General features: G+C 31.3%; 3 protein-coding genes across 3 annotated transcripts; 2 read left to right on the top strand and 1 right to left on the bottom strand.

The window, feature by feature from the left end:
- The first annotated feature begins 1,139 nt into the window (after positions 1-1,139).
- Positions 1,140-13,714, top strand: GCS1 (mannosyl-oligosaccharide glucosidase). The gene is made up of 16 exons (XM_085201247.1): positions 1,140-1,475; positions 2,116-2,261; positions 2,439-2,616; positions 3,242-3,398; positions 3,893-4,041; positions 4,302-4,489; positions 5,316-5,471; positions 5,756-5,904; positions 6,223-6,392; positions 6,790-6,920; positions 7,775-7,885; positions 8,714-8,802; positions 8,941-9,060; positions 9,868-9,985; positions 10,356-10,543; positions 11,099-13,714. Exons 1-16 carry the CDS (start codon positions 1,254-1,256, stop codon positions 11,233-11,235), a joined length of 2,409 nt encoding a protein of 802 aa, XP_085057373.1. The 5' UTR covers positions 1,140-1,253; the 3' UTR covers positions 11,236-13,714.
- Positions 13,715-14,124: 410 nt separating this feature from the next.
- LOC146530347 (uncharacterized) lies at positions 14,125-15,852 on the top strand. Its single transcript, XM_085201248.1, has 2 exons — positions 14,125-14,481; positions 14,919-15,852. Exons 1-2 carry the CDS (start codon positions 14,243-14,245, stop codon positions 15,535-15,537), a joined length of 858 nt encoding a protein of 285 aa, XP_085057374.1. The 5' UTR covers positions 14,125-14,242; the 3' UTR covers positions 15,538-15,852.
- A 217-nt stretch (positions 15,853-16,069) lies between these two features.
- On the bottom strand, positions 16,070-17,957 carry mRpL43 (mitochondrial ribosomal protein L43). Its single transcript, XM_085201249.1, has 3 exons — positions 17,730-17,957; positions 17,236-17,342; positions 16,070-16,834 (listed from the first exon to the last, which is right to left on the bottom strand). The coding sequence occupies exons 1-3, from the start codon at positions 17,864-17,866 to the stop codon at positions 16,521-16,523; spliced, it is 558 nt and encodes a 185-aa protein (XP_085057375.1). The 5' UTR covers positions 17,867-17,957; the 3' UTR covers positions 16,070-16,520.
- Positions 17,958-18,403: the final 446 nt, after the last annotated feature.

The following is an 18,403-nucleotide window of genomic DNA, read 5'->3' as shown; positions in this document are numbered from 1 at the left end:
GAAAAAGAACTATTATAGATATTTTGATCACATTCACATTATTTTTTATATAATCAGTACATAACTGAAAAGATGAACGTCAAATCACTAGTGCGTGTAATCCGAGAAGAGAAAGTTAAGATTTTAATATGCTGAAGATTCGTAACGGTTTTAGCAAACCGATTCATTGTTAGCTTTTAAAATCTATACTAATATTAAGCTGACAATTTTATATGGTTGAGCTCACTAACCTCAGGAACTATTGGTTTGCATTGAATTTTTTTGTGTTGGTTTTATTAGCTTTACTTACTTTAATTGCGGCCATCGCGGCACAAGGGCACAAGCGTGCGACTGTAAACGCAACAGTTGTGAGTTCGATTCTCATTCGAGGGAATGAAATATTTAATATTTTCATTTCCTCACTCTGATAACAAGACAATAAAGCATAGCGTTGAGTCTCGCAAGAAGAGATACAGCGTAAAGTCATTGTTTTATTCTTAAAATATAAAAAATATATCACAATTTCTACTTTGGATAATCTACTTTCTAAGATGCAAAAATATTGACCAATATAATTTTAAAACGTTTTATTTGCTTTCAATTATTGATAAGTTTTAGGGATGACACTTCGATATAAAACGTACTTTCTTATGTATCGATTGAAATTATTAATGACACTATTTCTTACATCGATTAATTCAGTATTTTACTATATAAGAAAAAAACTAAAATGTTCAGCCAACCATGGTCCAATGGCACAAGGGTGCGACTATATACGCGACAGGTTGTGGTTTTGATTCCCATCAGTGGAAATAAAATATTTAATATTTTCATTTCCTTCCTTTGGTAACAAGGCAAAGTGCGACGTTAAGTTCCTCTGCTAAACCTGCAATGCCTCCAGAATTTATAGTATAATAATTAGTATTTTGCTTATATTTTTGCTTTATTTAACATGCAACCAGTTTTATACAAATAAAATACAAACTTTACACTTTATACAAAAACATATACAAACGAAAGTTTTCTTTATTAAAATGTTTCTAACGTAGTTTCGATATATTAAATACTGATCTTATAAAAATAATATAATCGATTTTAATCGATTCTAAAACTAAATAGGATTAAGACGTCAACCCTAAACCAAATGTCAAATCGTCGCATATTGACGTTCACCTGCAACTGCATAACCCTGATGATAATATATGAAAACAAAAAATTGACATAAAAAAAGTATCAAGCTTAAATTTTAAACTGTAATTTAATGTTTCATCACAATGGTTAGGCATAGAAAAGTAATTTCACAAAATAAACATGGTAATAACAATGAATCGAGCTCTAGTTCTGCTGGAAGCGAGAGTAGTATGGCTAGTAGGACTTTTCATTTACTATCTATTTGGAAAACTGGTGTCGGAGTCGTTTGTTTTATCATAGCAGTGTATGTAGGGACCTTAGGGTACTTGGAAACTCGAGTCAACACTCCATTGGATGAGGAAAAGGTATTTTAGTTGACTTACTATTTGTTAGCCTTTGTTTTTTGTTATGATATTTATGAAGAATATCTGCTATAGAATTTGATTGTGCAGGTATTGTATATGTTCGTAAATATGTGTTTTATTTTTGATATTTTTGTTAGAAAACATATTTAGCAAAATGTTTACATTATTGTTGTGACATATGTGATTCTACATGTTTTATAATTTTCTTTGCTTGTGTATGGAATATTCCAATATTTCACTCAACCATTGTAAAAAATCATTTTCTATGCTATGGTAGTATTCATAGAAAAAAATTCTTTCTTTCTATCTATATTTATTTTTACTAATATAAAGCTGAAGAGTTTATTTTGTTGACTGCCTTGGTTTGAATTAAAAAAATATTTTTTATTGAATAGTCAGTATATTAAAGACTAAAATGTAACATCACATTAATCATTCTAATGTAACCTTGTTACAATATGTTAAGTGTCACATACAACCCAAAGTTATTTTAATTTGACCATGGGGGTGAAGCTGCCTGCTAAAGCTAGTTCTAAAATAAAAATGTTTAGTTTATTTATTCTTAAAGTAAAATTACTAAAAAATATACAAAATATCTGTTGCTACCCATATCTTTTATCCCTTACTAATACTTTTCTAGGCAGTGCAAGAATCAGGTCTTTCTGTACCAGACAGATACTGGGGCACATACAGGCCAGGTGTGTACTTCAGTATGAAGACCAGAGACCCTCGCTCACCTGTCTTTGGTTTGATGTGGTATGAATTGAACAGCCAGAAAGGTATAAGGTAGGTGAGGTAGAATGTTTATATGTTATTATTTGTTTGTATATATTTTTTTTTATTTTTCTTAAATGATTATGATAATATATTACCAGTTATTTATGTCTTTTTTATTGATTACATAAACATTTCTTTACATTTAGCACTTTTTGCCTATTTTCTTGTAATATATCTTTTTTATAGACATCAATGTGACCAAAATGATAACTTAGAAACATATATATGGACAAGACATGATGGTGTGCATTTTGGTGAACAAATAGCGGTGGACCCACCATTCAATCTACATACATCATTTATAAAGACAACTGGAGGAGAACATGGGGGACATTGGACTGCTAGAATTAATATTACTGCTACAGTCAGTAATTCTTTATATTTATATTTTTTTAGTTTCATGCCAGCATATAGAACAACATATAGAAGGAGCATATAAACATATAGAACCAGCATATAGAAGGGCTAGTAGAGAGAACCTATCTACTTACATGCACTGTTTATTTTCCACAAAATTTTTACATTGCTTATTGAGTGGTGTAAATCAACGGTGCTCTTTGTTTTATTACCAAAGCGATGACATGCTATGCCACTGTATCAAGACAGCATTTTGAGGAGGCCTATTTAGAAGTCATATTTCAATTTCAAATAAGATTTAATAAAATATTTTGAACAAAATTTTGACTGGTTATGTCAATGAAACTCATATATTTTAAATTGAATGGTGATTCAAATAGAAAATGAGCCCACAACTAGTAACATGCATGCTTCCCAGGTTTCCTCTGCCTGCTATTTGCAGGATACAGAGTGAAGCTAAAAATAACTAGATGTCTAATGTTTGTTTCTTTTTTTTGTCATTTTATCTGTATATTTTTTTAAAATGAGTATCATTACTTTTCAATCCTATTAATGGGAAACCTACAAGGTTTTATTTCATGTACACATTGAAGCTTCTGCATATAACTATACTTTAAACATATATTTTTCAGCATAAACTACATTCACCAATAGTCCTGGTTTGGTATGGAGCCCTAGATGAGTCTTTAGGCTCTGGTGTCCATTCTCGCATATGGACTGAACGTGGGGCTATACTGGGCCATACACCCTCTTTGGGGAACTTTAGAGTCCATCTTGTACCACATTCTGGTAAGTATTGAAGTATTTCAAAATTAATTGTATACAAAAATGTGATTGATTTTTACTGTTCTATGCGATAAGATTTTAATTGCATATAAATAAACTCAAAAGCCCCAGTTTTGGGCATTTTGTTAAGGTATTTTCTTTAAACCTTTTTAATTATTTTTTCTTATTATAAAAAGAGAAGTTTTATTTAGTACACACTTATTTAAACTATATTTAAATTCTATTCTAATAGTGAAATACTATTATTATTAGATGTGTTGGCTAAATATTAATTATAAATAATGTGAGCATTACTAACTGCTTAAGTATTTCTTAATAGTTATGTATCCAATCCATATGTGGGATGTAACGAAAAGAAGTGTTTTTTTTTCGTATTGTTTTTTATATTAAGATTGAGTGTACATACAACATAATACAATTTTCTAATAAGTTCTTATGACTTTCTGCAGTTTCAGATACATTAATGCTATAATTGTTAAATAAAATATATATTTTAGGTAAACTCATTTACTCAACATATTCCGAAACGCACGCGGAAGGGTTACATCGTTTAAAGGAGCAATTCTATTCATTGCTAAAAATGAAAAATGTTCCCAACTTTGGTCGTATGGCCGTTATGTCTAAAGATGACAATCTTCATGAAAAGGTAATTTTGTATGTGACTTACGATGAGATGCGGCTTTGCCCTTTTAAACTTCTTGTTGTTAGCTTTAAGCTAAGTTATACAAAATATTATATAAAATAAAATATAGTATATTATAGACGTCAGGAAGAAAATAAAAGCCAAAAAAAACCCTAAAATCAAATTTGTGCAGCCTACAGCTAAATTCAGAGCGAGAAAGCGAGCGAACACGACTCGTTGACCGTACTGTAACTGTTTTTATTGCTTTATTTCCCTTTTTTAAGGGCAAAGAAGTAAACTACGTGCTAACACAAATGTTAGTAGAAACCCCGTTTGTACTAGACGTGGTATACACAACAGAGGATCTACCAGTTCCACCAGTCAAGGGGGAAGAGTATACAAAGGCTCTGGATTTCATGAGGGAGACATTTGATGAGAAATTTGAGGATATATTCAAGTTGAAGGAGAAAGGGTGAGATTACTTTGAGGGTGTTGTTGTTGTTGAGATTCCTTTGTTGGCTCTCTATAAGGATAATCAGAAATGCTTACCCACTACATGCCGCAACATCGTGCTGACCCTTAATGCTCAATTTTCTGCACAATATTGCGTGTTGGGTGCTTGGTGGAACTTAACGTCGCATATAATAGGATTCAGTCATCAATTCAGTGGGGATTGACCTCACTCAAAGGGCTCAATACCTACCTACAATCATCATGTGCACTCTCAGATTATGTTACTGCATCATGATAACAGGCAAATGTAAATAATTATAGTATAATTGTAGACATTGTTGTATATTGTGACAATGTCTTTAAATTTGAATTTCTATCGGCTTTTTAAAATCCTATACATTTTTAATACAATAAGAATACAAAAAGAATTTAGTGTTTAGAAATATTATTACTGAATTTAACAAACTGAAGACTATATGAGAGAGTAATTAAACATAATCTAATTAAATATAATAATTTCGTCAAATGGGAATGGAATGATTCTCGGTGGAATCCACTACCATCACATGTACAGTCACACACTGTGCTACTGCACTTAAATTAAAATTGAATAGCTTAAAGCTTTACCCCGCTTATATCAGGCTAAGCGGAGGAAAACCATGTCTTAAGACACTCCATTTCATTTTCGAGACATTGCGTATTGTGTAGCGGAATTGAACCCCCGGTTTTTTCTTCTTACCAGAGAGAGCAAAATATGTACATACCATCAAGTGAGAATCGAAGCCACAATCTAATATATCACTGCACTTAATATAAACTAACTAACTTTTTCTTATTTTTTTTAGATACTTTGACGAGGACATAAACGCAGCTAAAGCGGCCCTCTCAAACATGTTGGGCGGCATAGGGTACTTCTACGGTGCTAGTCGGGTGCAATCCCAGTACACTAAGGAGCCAGTCCCGTACTGGCGGGCGCCGTTGTACTCAGCCGTGCCTAGCAGGTGGGTACGGGTTCGATTAAAGAATGAATATTAATCAGGGATTAGTCGAAAAATGAGCATAGTAGTATTTCGTAAAATAAAATCATAAATTGTGGTGTTATAATTAGGTTTTGTACAAAAACACGGTGAAGCTAATGAATAACTGACTGAATGACTGACTGAAAGAAATAAAAGTCTACTAACTATCTTACAGATATCTTTCGCAAATGTATCCCACATAAATACAGGCAAGAAAACTTGCAAATTAATGAATGGATGAACTAAACACGACACCTCTATTCCAGATCATTCTTCCCCCGTGGTTTCCTCTGGGACGAAGGGTTCCATGGTCTCCTCATAGGTCGCTGGTCTCCGGAAATACAACTAGACATAGCTGCCCATTGGATGGACCTCATCAATGTTGAAGGTTGGATACCTAGGGAGCAGATTCTTGGTGAGAGCTGGCGGTTTTTTAAGTTATGGAAGTGATAGATTTATTATTTTTTTAGCTTCACACTGTATATCGCATCTGTAGGCAGGGGAAAGTTGGAACTTAGTGTTAAGACACTCCTCACAAGTTCTCCATAATAGAAAGGCATATGTAATGTTATTATAAACATATGCTGCTGGTCTGTATCACAAATTTAATATTCACTTCAAGTGTTGTCTGTGAGAGATTCGTAAAAACGATTTGTACTTATGCACGCTCTGTATTTGTTTTTAAAATCTTCTATGTTTTCGGTTTTATAAATTTTCTCTTTCATTCCCCCAGGCGTGGAAGCCCTGGCCAGGGTGCCCAAGGAGTTTGTGGTCCAAAACAACGCGGCCGCCAACCCCCCTATGCTCCTCATCCAGCTCGCCAGCCTCATCACCACTAGGCCCAAGCTGTTTCACCATTCGCAGTACAGAGCGATTCTGGACCGCATGTACCCGAGGTTGCAGGTGATTAGTGACACTTCTGGGCAAATGTCCACTAGACTGGACAAACCCAAATGGGTAGTGACATCAGGCATTTAATAGAAAATTATTTAGAAGGGAACAGAGTGTCTCCACCAGTCCCAAGTAGTTCGTTTACTTACAGTACAGAGCAGTCTTGTATTGCATGTATTCGAGATATTCATTAGATTTAGATATATATTTAGGTAAATATAGGCTTTTAATAAAATATATCAAGATTAATATGGCAAGTCCAAATTCATATATAAATAGTAAATTTGGTACTAACCTGCTCGCTTTTATGACCTTTGTTTTAAATAACAATTTATAAAATTAATGTGAAAATAATAAGTTTCGAGGGCAACCCAAAGAAAAAGTACCATAATAAAAAATCCTCTTCCAGGCCTGGTACCAATGGTTCCAAAGTACCCAGAAAGGCGGGGAACCCACTACCTACAGATGGAGGGGCAGAGTGGACGACGGGGTCCAACTCAATCCCAAAACCTTAACATCCGGTTTGGATGATTATCCTAGGTAAATTTAGAAGCCATTTATAAATTATATGACATGTTGCCCCATCATGGCATCATATTTTGAAATGCGATGTATTAAGGTCTAGTACCATTGGTTCCAAAGTACCCAAAAGGGGGAAGAACCCACCACCTACTGGTGGAGGGGGAGATAGGACATGGAAGAAAAGTGAGAACATCAGTTACAGTTACTGTGCGTTTGTGCACGCTAATCTCAGAAACAGACCAACCGATTTAAATACATTTTTCATCGTTGCATTTTGACAAGCTTTTAACATTTAATGTTTGCTTTATTTCAATTGGTTCATAAATAAAAAAGTTATATTAATTTAAAGTATTTAGTTCTACAAAATTGCTACAATTTTTTTATTATTTTGATAACATTCAAATGAAATTTTAGTTTTTCAATGTATAGATCTATAAAGTGATAGTGTTATTAGAAAGTAAATTCCGATTCGTCAATAAACAATAGTATAGTTGAAGTTCTAGTGCTGGTGTTAAATAAATTTCTTACTCACACCCATTTAAATCTACCTATATATCTAATCGTTTTTGTCACACACATAGTATAGTGTAGACAAAAGGAACCTGGTAGTGTTAATACACTTACCATGTCACCATTAAGACATCTAAGCGTTGTTTTAAACTTAACTATAATATATTTCTGTCAGTATTCTAACCTATTATTTTTTTAAATGAAACTTTTAATCCGACATATATACTAACAAAGTGTTCAAAACGGCAGATTTCCAAAAATGTATAAAACTAAGTATACGTGATTAATGACAAAATCTTATTATTAACTTTTTTTAATTTTCATTCATTTCATTTCATTCATTTTCCACTTTTTTCTTCTAGAGCGTCTCATCCATCAGAACTGGAGCGTCACGTGGACTTACGGTGTTGGATGTATGCAGCAGCGGACGCCATGGCCACTATATCGAAATTACTGGACAGGGATAGCGATAAGTATGTATATATATAGTATTAGACGTGTGTCTATACAGACATTTTTTTTTCCTTACCTAGAAATCTAGTGCTAAGACACTCCGTTTACCGTTCTCATTGAGACACTTCTGTTCATTACTGTGAGCTCAAATACAGAGGCATTGCGTGTTGAGTGGCAGAATTAAATGCCGCACTTTGCTTCTGACAGCGGAAATACCAAATAATATTAGACATTTTATTTTTTTGCATGGGAATCGAACTCACGACCTGTCGCGTTCACATAACTGTGCCACTGGCGTCTATGAAATGTATGTTCATATAATATAGCCAATTAAAATAATGAAACATTATTAGTATATATTAGTATATAAATTAAGTAACAACAACGTTAGTTACGTTGTCTCGAAACACAATGTCTCGAAATTGGTTAGAAAATGCAGAACTGATTTTTTATAATACTTCCCTCTGCCTCTCTTGCTATGCGGGGAAAACTTGAAGCTCGAAAATTTATTTCTTTTATAAATATGCTACATATTATGAATATGTGAAAGTATTCAAACTATTTGTAATATTCAACAAATCGTAATTCCTCTACAAGCCTATATGACGTCACAACTAGCTAAATTAACCTATTTATTTCCTTTTGTATCCATGTTTATAGTTTTCCACTGATGCTGAGTGTCCTTTCTAAATAAGGGCGGAAACTTATTGTTTAAACACTTCTTTTTCACTGGCCAATTTCCGAGACATTTTTTTTCCAATTTTTTTTGTGTTAAGTGGTGAAACTTAACGCCGTGATTGTCCTCATACCAGAGCCATACTTATATTTTTTTTATATTTCTGCTCTAGATTTGAGGCAACCCGCGATCAGCTCGGTGATGAGGAATTACTCAACGAGCTTCACTGGTCACCACACAGTCAAACCTACGCTGATTATGGTAAAGATTCTATTTTGGACGCCATTTTGCTTTTTATTGATAGAATATTGGATTTTAGAACGTTACTTTGCTTGTTGATGCCGTTGATGCCGTTTTAATATTTGGAGTTAAAGTTAAAGTTTATTTTATTTTTTGTAGGTCTACACACGGATGGCGTGAGGCTAGTAAAACAAAATATAAAAAACAAAAAAGGACAAACAAGAGTGGTCAGAAGTGTCACTGTACCGCCGCAACCTAAATTAGTTACTTCTTCTTTTGGTGAGGATTTTAAGCTTTTTTTATAGTTTAGTAAAAAAAATACCTTAAATAATAATAATTTGTACCTGGGTCTAATTTTTTTTTATATTATATGCCTTGAAGCTGTCGTGGAGCAACGTGTGGGCGATGTTTCTAAGTTTGATTCTCACTCGCGGGATAGATTATATTTAATTTGTTTTTATTTCCCCATTCTAGTAGAAAAAGCGCGGCGTTGAGTACGGCGTACAATATGAAGCTAAAAAATGTTCTTATTAGATTAAAGGGAAGACGTAGACGTATTTCTTCCCGGTGTTTTAATACTATATTCACTCTGTTATTCACTCTGCTACACTAGGCTAATTACAGCGTAAAGTTATTTTTTATCATGACACATTGCGTGTTAAGTGGCGGAACTTAACACCCCGCTTTATTCTGTTACTAGATGAAGGAAATAAATATAATTTTATTTTATTTTTTATTTATTTTATATAACGAGTATAAATTTAAATCTAAAAAAACCTAAAAAGGACTCAACAGTTCAAAAAATAGTCCTACGAGCATAATTTCATTTTAGCTTCGTGTAGTATCCTACATATACTACTAGCAGGGTTGGCAGAGGGAACCTAGTGTTAAGACACTCTGTTCTCCACGAACCGCTTTATTTTAGAACCATTATATGTTAAGTGATTGACTTCATCGCCACGTTTGATCTTGTAAGGAAATGAATATAATTCATTCACCTCGAGTGGGAATTGAACCCACAAGGGTCGCGAAAAACCTCAATTAATAATTTCTTTTAGTGATATTTGTTTTAAATGTCTTTTTTAGGTTATGTATCACTATTTCCTATGTTATTGAAAGTTTTGCAACCGGAAAGTGAAAAATTGGGCAAAATATTTGAAATGCTAGACAATCCTGATTTATTATGGTCACCGTACGGACTAAGGTAATATTTTTTTTAGAAAATATAATATACAAATTTGAACGTAGTGGGATTAAAAACCGCGCCTCTTGGAAGCCGAAGTATAATTTTATCAAAGAAAAGAAAAATTACGGTTACTTGACGCCGTTGCGGCCCAATAGCACAACGATTTTGGGTGCGATTCCACTCTGAAAAACAGAATATTTAATGCTCCCATTTCCTTACACTGGTACCAAGACAAAACGCATCGCCACTCAACACGCAATGTTACAAAAAGTCAGTGCAAAGTGAAGAATGGACTATTTTAACACTAAGTTTTCTTTGTCTACCCTACCTATAAGGTGAAAAAAGATATTTATTGGTTGCTATATAATTTTTTTCTTTCTCTTCTTAGATCTCTCTCAAAACTATCACCAATGTACATGAAACGTAACACAGAACACGATCCGCCATATTGGAGGGGTCAAATATGGGCTAATATTAATTATTTAGCACTTTCTGCGCTAAAACACTATAGTGTGAAGGGACCACACGCGGCCAGAGCAATGGATTTACATATTAGACTAAAAAAAGCGTTTGTCGGTGAGTATAGCTTCATATAATTTTACATTGATAATGAATTGAGTTCTTTCTCTCTAATTATTAGGTATCAGTCTTTAAAAATTAGGCGATCGGTGGGAAACGAAATGTCTTAATATTGGGTTCCCTCTGCACACCCTGCTAAATGAGCAATTCAAATTCAAATTCAAAATATTCTTTATTCAAATAAACTTTATAAGCACTTTTGAATCGTCGAATGTACATGTCAACAAAAAGCTACCACCGGTTCGGAAGGCAGTTCTGCTGAGAAGAGCCGGCAAGAAACTCAACAGTTGCTCTTTTTAAAGTCAATGGTATACTCGTATTTTACTATTACATTAGCTGGCAGCTATCCTGCCTGACATTCAATAGACATTAATTCCATACATGCTTATCCTCTAAATATTCTTGAACAGTGTAATAAGCTTTACTTGTTAGAATTTTTTTTACAGATATTTTAAATTTTGGAAGTGGCAAATTAAGAATACACTGCGGAATTTTATTATAATACACATTGTATCGCGGTAAAAATCATAAGCACTCTCTTTTACTCTCTAGGTAACGTCCTCTCTCAATACAAAGGCACAGGCTACTTCTGGGAACAATATTCAGGTGAGAACGGCCAAGGTAGTGGATGTAGACCATTCTCTGGATGGACGGCACTCATCACGCTCATCATGGCTGATGAGTATTAGTTTGACACTACCATGTCACTATCATGTTACCATAGTGTCACTTGGGTGTAGATGAGATGACACATTTTGACGTTGTCGCTATTTTATTCCATAAATTAAGATTTTTAAGTGTTTATAAATAATTGTTAATATTATTACAAAAATACACAAAAAATATACTTTCAAAAAAAATTGCTACCCGATAAATCACCTTCATCCATCCTTCAATTATTATGGTATTTAATATACCAATAATAAATTATACAAAGATAACTAAAATAATATATTAATATACTATACATATGTGACAATCACGTTACTATCATATCACTATAACGTCAGTCAATCATTAGAAATGATGTAATTTATTTAAATATTATTTAATAATAAATTATTAAATAATAATTATTTTAACCGTTATGTTACTATCGTGTCACTATCACACGAAAGTGTAAACATTTGACGTAATACCTGTGTTATTTCTTAAATTATTTGGAATGTAAAGTTTTAGGGAGAGAATACAATTAGTTAAAGGATGTTCTTACGAAGATTTTAAGTCTATTTAATATAAATAAAAATATATAGAAATATATTAATCATTTTATACAAATAGTGGAAACGCAGTTGGGGTGAACCAGATAGTTTTGCATAGTGTTAGGATACGCTGTTCTCCATAATATCACAATTTTAGTGACATTGTGTGTTGAATGTTGTGCGGTATGTAACGCCGCTCTTTATCTTACTAAAATGGAAAGGAACTTACAAACTATCGCTTCTACAATTAGAGAATATCCCACTGCGCCACTATTAAATAATTATTTCAATTTAAAAGTAAATTAGTATAAGTGCCAAGGTCTTAATAAATATTTAGATTGATATTGGAAATTTAAAATAATTGTAACGGAATTGAAAAACTTAAAAGTAATGAAATTTCTTATTCAACTACATTTTTCAATGGATTTGAACCAAAAAATATTTCAAATAACTGTTTATTTTTATTAAAGTAACAAGTTATAAAAATTTTCTTGATTCTGCATTAATTTTGGAAAAATTGCATAATTTTTCCTGAATTGTAAACTAAAAATAAATATTGCATGATATATAATATTATTAGATGTGTTCACTATTTTTTATATTTGTCAATTACATATATTATATCCTAAAAATAAGTATACTTTTATAATTTAATAAATTACTACTAGTCATTCCAATATAATACTAGTTGGTCCTTTTATAATACTAGTTGACAGCTTATTAATTTTATAATACAAAATCTATATAAATCTATAAAAACAAGTATGTCTTTCTAGCAGAAAGAAAAAAAGGACTAATTTTGTACTTTTCTAATTTTCAAAATGTTAATTACTCTTATTCTTAAACACAGCAACATTATTTATATTAATAATAAAGAAATAATAAATATAAATAGAAAATTGAGCTCAATGTTGTGTAAAAAGTGTACTAAATGATTTTTTCTTTTTATTAAACATGTCACTTTCAGAGACATGTGAAAATTAATGTTACAATGATACTATGTTTTACTTGGGAAGTAGCAATATCGTAAATAATATATGTTAATATTCTGTAATATTCATAAAAAACATACCTAATCTGTATGAGTATTTAGTGTTACCAGTGGTAATTATATAAAAATAAATTTTAAAAGTAGACTGTGTAGTATATAAGTCTTAGGCAATAACGTGAAAAAGATTTAGGAATTAAATAAATATAAAAATTATTTTTTTGGGGTATAATTTTCTTTTTTTCTTGTTTGTAAATTATAGATAAATTAGCCTTGGTTAAATGTACGAATCCTAGCCTTTGCATTTACTATTTTTTTTTATCATATTTTTTTAATAGTTAAATATAACAACCAAGAAGGTTGTGTGTTAACATTAATCATAAATAAACTTTTTTTATGAAGGTTGTAATACATATCGTTGGCTTAGAGTGTGTCCGCTAAATCCATTTTAATTTTTTCGTATTGTACATTTTTATACAATTCAAAAGTGTGAAAAGTAGAAGATTGACTTTTATTTCAATATATATAGCATAGAATGTAAATCATTTTTAAAATTGCAAAATCCCCTTGATAAAATATGTATAATCTTAGTTTTATACGATTATTCAGAATGTGTGTGTGCTGTAAGCACTTTTTGTTAGGCACAAACACTAGACACTAAGCCGACGTTTTATATCTATTATTATTACCGCACACTTTATATGTCGATGTCGAAAACTACTTTATACTTGTGTGATTACTTAAAAATAAGTAGCAGCTGATTTAAAATATACATCCAAGTCTCAAGTAGAAAAAGTCCAAGTTTCACAAAAAGATATCAATTGTAATTGTTATATTTTTACTGTTTCATAGTAATTTTTATATATTTATTGTGTAAAGCTTCCATAGTTTATTTTTCTTATCTATGTACGAATGAATCCATATTATTCTTTTGTATATTTTGTAAATATATTTTATTAAATTTCTTTATGAGAAAAATGTTTTTTTATTTATTTTCACGCTGTATCCCGCATACAGCAGGGTAGGCAGAGGGAACCTAGTGTTAAGACGCTCCATTCCCCACTTTCTGCCGAATTCTGAAGGCATTGCGTGTTGAGTGGCAGAACTCAATGCCGCACTTTGCCTCGACACCAGAGCGATAATTAGAGATAATTGTATTTTTTTAAAGTCGACTTTACAAACACAATTTATTTTATGAGATAGCAAATAAAATAGTTTTGTTACACAATCTTGTCTGCCAAGGCTCAAGCTTACTCAGCCTGCTGGTAAATACGCCGGTGCGCAAAACTACACAGAATGGAATATGTGAAACAAGTGATAAGCATAAATCAATGAGTTTCAGATTAAAAAAAATATCTAATGTCATTTGTCAAAGTGACATTATATTGTTATTGTAGCCTTTCAAAATGTCAAAAGCTAAATTTTAAACTACAACAAAGTTTAAAACATTATATTTATCCAATATATATTATATTCAAAATAAAATGCTAATATTATAACTAAATCATGGAATTCGATAAGAAATTAAAAATCAAAGAAGAACGCGATTATGTAGAGGATAATAATGAAAATTATTTAAAAATTGGTTTGGATATCAAAGTAAAAGTAGAAGAAGTTGAAGTAGACGAAGATTGGTGTATACAAAATCTAATACCAACGAATGTTACAGAAAGTATTAATTTAGTAGACTTGAAACAAGAATGTTTACAAACTTGTATTATATGCTTGAAAGTTTTTTACAATAGGTATGTATTAATAAAATATAGTTTTAATACTTGTCACAAGTATAAATATATCTCTACCTGATAGAGCAATAAACAAATGTTATAACTTTTAGCATTACACATATATGCAAGATATATAGAGACACCTCATATCAAGATACTATTCTTGGGCTCTTGGTGAACACACAACATGTTGCTTAACACAGAACCCTACTACAATACATATATTACATTAACTGAAATTCTGAACCTTGTCTTATTGAAATAGGAAAATGATAAATATTTATTTCCCAGAGTGGGAGTTAAATCACAATTTTTTAGCCAGAGACAGTCAAAGGCCCTAAGATGGCTCAAACAAGTCACAAGTGTCTTAAAATTTGCTCTATATACTTTATATTTAAAAAATCATACTTTAACATGTTACTTTAAAATTAACTAAACATTTAATTTTTTCACAGCTTTTCTATGTACAAACATAACTTAACACATCTCATAGTGCCTTTGATAAGAAGAAAACTATATATGTGCAATGACTGCCCTAGATTTTATCATAAAAAAAATCATCTAGAAACTCATATGAAATTATTTCATACAGTAAAAACAATAGAAAATACAAAACACCTATATAAATGTGACATTTGTTTAAAGACATACAACTATAAATCCTGGTGTCGTCACATGACAGAAGTGCATGTTGATTTGAAATTAAATTGTGATGTATGTAATAAAAGTTTTAAATCGAGACAAACATTAAAAAGGCATCAAATGTATGTCCATGATGGTGTTAAAGCACCGTGGAGATTCCATAAAATGAAATCTGAACCTGTGCAATGTTCAAAATGTCCACAAATGTTCATGAATAGAGCTACATTGACCGCACATAAAAGGAACTGTCATGACCAAGGTGTACATAAGTGTAAAATATGCAATTCAGTATTAAAAAGTAAATCATATTTGTTAGCACATATGAAGAGGGTGCATTATGATGATGGAAAGCTTCACAGTTGTGATGTCTGTGGCAGTAAGTTCAAGTCACCCAGATATTTGAGTGTGCATAAAAGAAACAGTCATAGTTAAAGGTGTAGTTAAAATTAAACTGTTATTTAAAATCACTTTATAAAGAAAATATGAATTCCAGGAAAACAAATAAATATTAAGTTATTGATGCCAACATGCTACTTATTTGCGGTTGAAAGTAAATAAATGGTTTTTTTTCAATTAGAAAGTTTATTTATTTTTAGCAATTAAAAAAAGTTTGATAAGATAATGGTTATACCATGTGAATGTAAATTTTGATGTAAAAGGAAAAGAAAAAAGTGCCTTTTGAATAATCAAGCACAAATATTGTTCTATATAAGTTATTGTTTATAATAAACAACTTTGAAAAGTTTACTTTTTAATTTATTATTTATATCATTTAGTGAGGTAGAAGGAATCTAGTCTTACACACCATTTTCATTCTATTTTAGATATATACTCAACAACGCGCTTTGTTTACCAGAGAGGAAAAATTTAATTTACTAAAGTAATGTCACTTCCCCCTAGTGGGAATCAAACTCACAACCGTTGTGTGTACAGTCAATAGATGGAATTTAAATAAAACACAATATATATTTTCAATTATATTTCTACAAACTAATATTAAAATAACTAATCTAATTATGTACAATAGAACTATATTAGAACAAAAAGCTTGTAAAAATGGACATTTGCTGAATAAAGTTTGAAGTGCTTATAAACATAAACATACATATTTCAGATATTTTCCTCCTTTAGGTTAAAGTTTTATTTGCAAAAGGTTTTTTTTCTTATAGTTTTTTTAAATAAAGGAAGGAAGGAATGGTGTGTATATATTTGTTGAAATTATTTTTTTATAACAGAATTCAACAGTTTTTTTCAGTTTGTTAATGTGATGATGCAATGATATATATCAATTTTATTATTTATTTATGTATTTAAATTATAATTCAATTGTCATACATTTACAACAACAAAACTTTAAAAGAAAAATACAAGAAACAATTTAGTCTACCCAAAAAAACCAAACCCCATTCATTAATTCATTCATTCAATTTAACATCCTCCTCTCTAATCTTTTGCTTTTCAAACATAATTCTCAACCTTTCAGTCGCTGACACAGGCAATCTATTGTTTCCACCAAACTTAGGGTCTGGTAAATCAGCTACATTTAATTCTGGGTCTTTAAAGGTGAATGGAGTCCAAGGTCCTTGTATAGAAGGATAATCTGTATATTGATACTTCCTAAGACGAGTTGATGCGATGTCGCCTTGCTGTGTTCTTAATACTTCTATCCATTTAGTTATCTCAGAGTGTGTTTTATTTTGCATACTCATCCATACTTTATCACCATTTACTGTAAAAAATATTATTATTGACATATCTATAAATATTATTTTTATGTGGTGGCGCATTGAGGCAATGTCTGAGTGAGATGATCCTACTCCTGCTCATGTAGACTGTTGCATGTAGGCATAGTGTTGAGTTCTGTCACTTAACAAATTAATGTTTTGAAATTTGCAGTGTAACACTAATTTCCCCTTACTACCACTATGGCTGAAATTTACTTTGCCAGAAAGTGTGAGAAAGAATTTAATAATATAATCTACATTCTGGTAATTAAGGAGTCATTAAAGATATGGCGATACAACAAATGTCACTGGAAATTGAATCCATAACCATCTTATAGCATGCTCATTCTGTGCCGCCTTAAATTTCCAAATATTGTTAAAATAAAGAAAATATAGAAGTACTTACAATATTCACCAACTACAACAGGACCTCTGTGTCTCCTAGGCTTCAAATATACAACAACACTTGGATTTAGCTTCGCAAAATCCACCAAGTCCTGTTCAATGAAATCTCTGTAATAAAACCATGGATATATAATACTAGATATATATAGTTTATAAAGAATTCTCGTACCAAAACATCGTATGTTCTGCTTAGAGTAGCTTAGGGTAAACAGGACATAGGGCCTAAAGTTAAGACATGACTGTATCACGACTTTTGGCCGATTCTAGACATTGCTTGTTGAATGGTGAACCTAGGCAATTAACATTATTCATTGCCTTTCTAAATATAGGGAAAAGAAAGTAATTTATTTTCCTGTGACTTGTCATGAGGGTTGAGATGAGCATAACTGTCTTGAAACGCAGCGTTCAATTTTGTATTAATTCTGCCTCTCATTTTGCAATGTCTCGATTACAGTGCATAGCTAAAGTTTATAGATAAAAATAACTGATAAATACCTCAAACCACGACTAGAACCATGGCTTTTACAGAATTTCAGTACAATTCTTTGTAACTGACATACATAACGACCAACTCCGTTTTGTAATGGAGCTCTAACAAACCCTGATTTTATAAACAAATTACTGTTAGACATTTTTAAAATGAAATAGTTTTAAAATTGTATTTATTTTTTATTGAGGTTAGAATAATATGTAATATGTCAAATTTGAAGCAGGGAATGTCAATGTCAAGTTATATAATTGTCAAGTTAGTGTTGCCATACCATAATGTTGCCTTGCATAATAATTCTGTACACCCCATTAAATTTATGGGGTGAACAGAAAAAGTAAGGAGTAATTATAATTTATTTAAGCACGTAAACGGACACAAATCTTTTAAATTTAATATTTTTTTGCATATCTTTCTTTTTTTATTCTTGAGTATAAATTATAAGTTATTAAACAAAAGAGAGTTGGAAGATTTGCCAAAAATTAAAAAGTGATTTTTTCAACAAAATAAATAATAAAATTATCGTTTTAAAATAAAACGCCATTTGTTAAGACGACGACGACTTTGTTAAGACGTTGAGGCACACAGTCAGTCATATATTTTCAACGTTTAGTAGTATTTTTGTAGTAGATGTTCACGTAGTAACGTATGGATAAAAATCAACACTCAAGTATGGACTCAA

The sequence above is a fragment of the Heliconius melpomene genome, chromosome 17 (genome assembly GCF_056956725.1).
Source record: "Heliconius melpomene rosina isolate 202511_hmr_F chromosome 17, ASM5695672v1, whole genome shotgun sequence".
Lineage (NCBI taxonomy): Eukaryota > Metazoa > Arthropoda > Insecta > Lepidoptera > Nymphalidae > Heliconius > Heliconius melpomene.
This window is presented reverse-complemented; position numbering and strand designations above follow the sequence as displayed.

What these genes read in the sequence shown, in the direction of transcription:
- GCS1 (XM_085201247.1), top strand. Translation starts at nt 1,254, where the DNA reads ATGGTTAGGCATAGAAAAGTAATTTCACAAAATAAACATGGTAATAAC. An exon ending in ATGACAATCTTCATGAAAAG is followed by an intron (nt 4,042 to 4,301) that starts GTAATTTTGTAT and finishes CCCTTTTTTAAG; the next exon opens with GGCAAAGAAGTAAACTACGT. An exon ending in ACTAAAAAAAGCGTTTGTCG is followed by an intron (nt 10,544 to 11,098) that starts GTGAGTATAGCT and finishes TTTACTCTCTAG; the next exon opens with GTAACGTCCTCTCTCAATAC.
- mRpL43 (XM_085201249.1), bottom strand. Translation starts at nt 17,866, where the DNA reads ATGTCTAACAGTAATTTGTTTATAAAATCAGGGTTTGTTAGAGCTCCA. An exon ending in GGTTCTAGTCGTGGTTTGAG is followed by an intron (nt 17,343 to 17,729) that starts GTATTTATCAGT and finishes GTTTTATTACAG; the next exon opens with AGATTTCATTGAACAGGACT. An exon ending in TGTTGTAGTTGGTGAATATT is followed by an intron (nt 16,835 to 17,235) that starts GTAAGTACTTCT and finishes TATTTTTTACAG; the next exon opens with TAAATGGTGATAAAGTATGG.
- LOC146530347 (XM_085201248.1), top strand. Translation starts at nt 14,243, where the DNA reads ATGGAATTCGATAAGAAATTAAAAATCAAAGAAGAACGCGATTATGTA. An exon ending in TTGAAAGTTTTTTACAATAG is followed by an intron (nt 14,482 to 14,918) that starts GTATGTATTAAT and finishes ATTTTTTCACAG; the next exon opens with CTTTTCTATGTACAAACATA.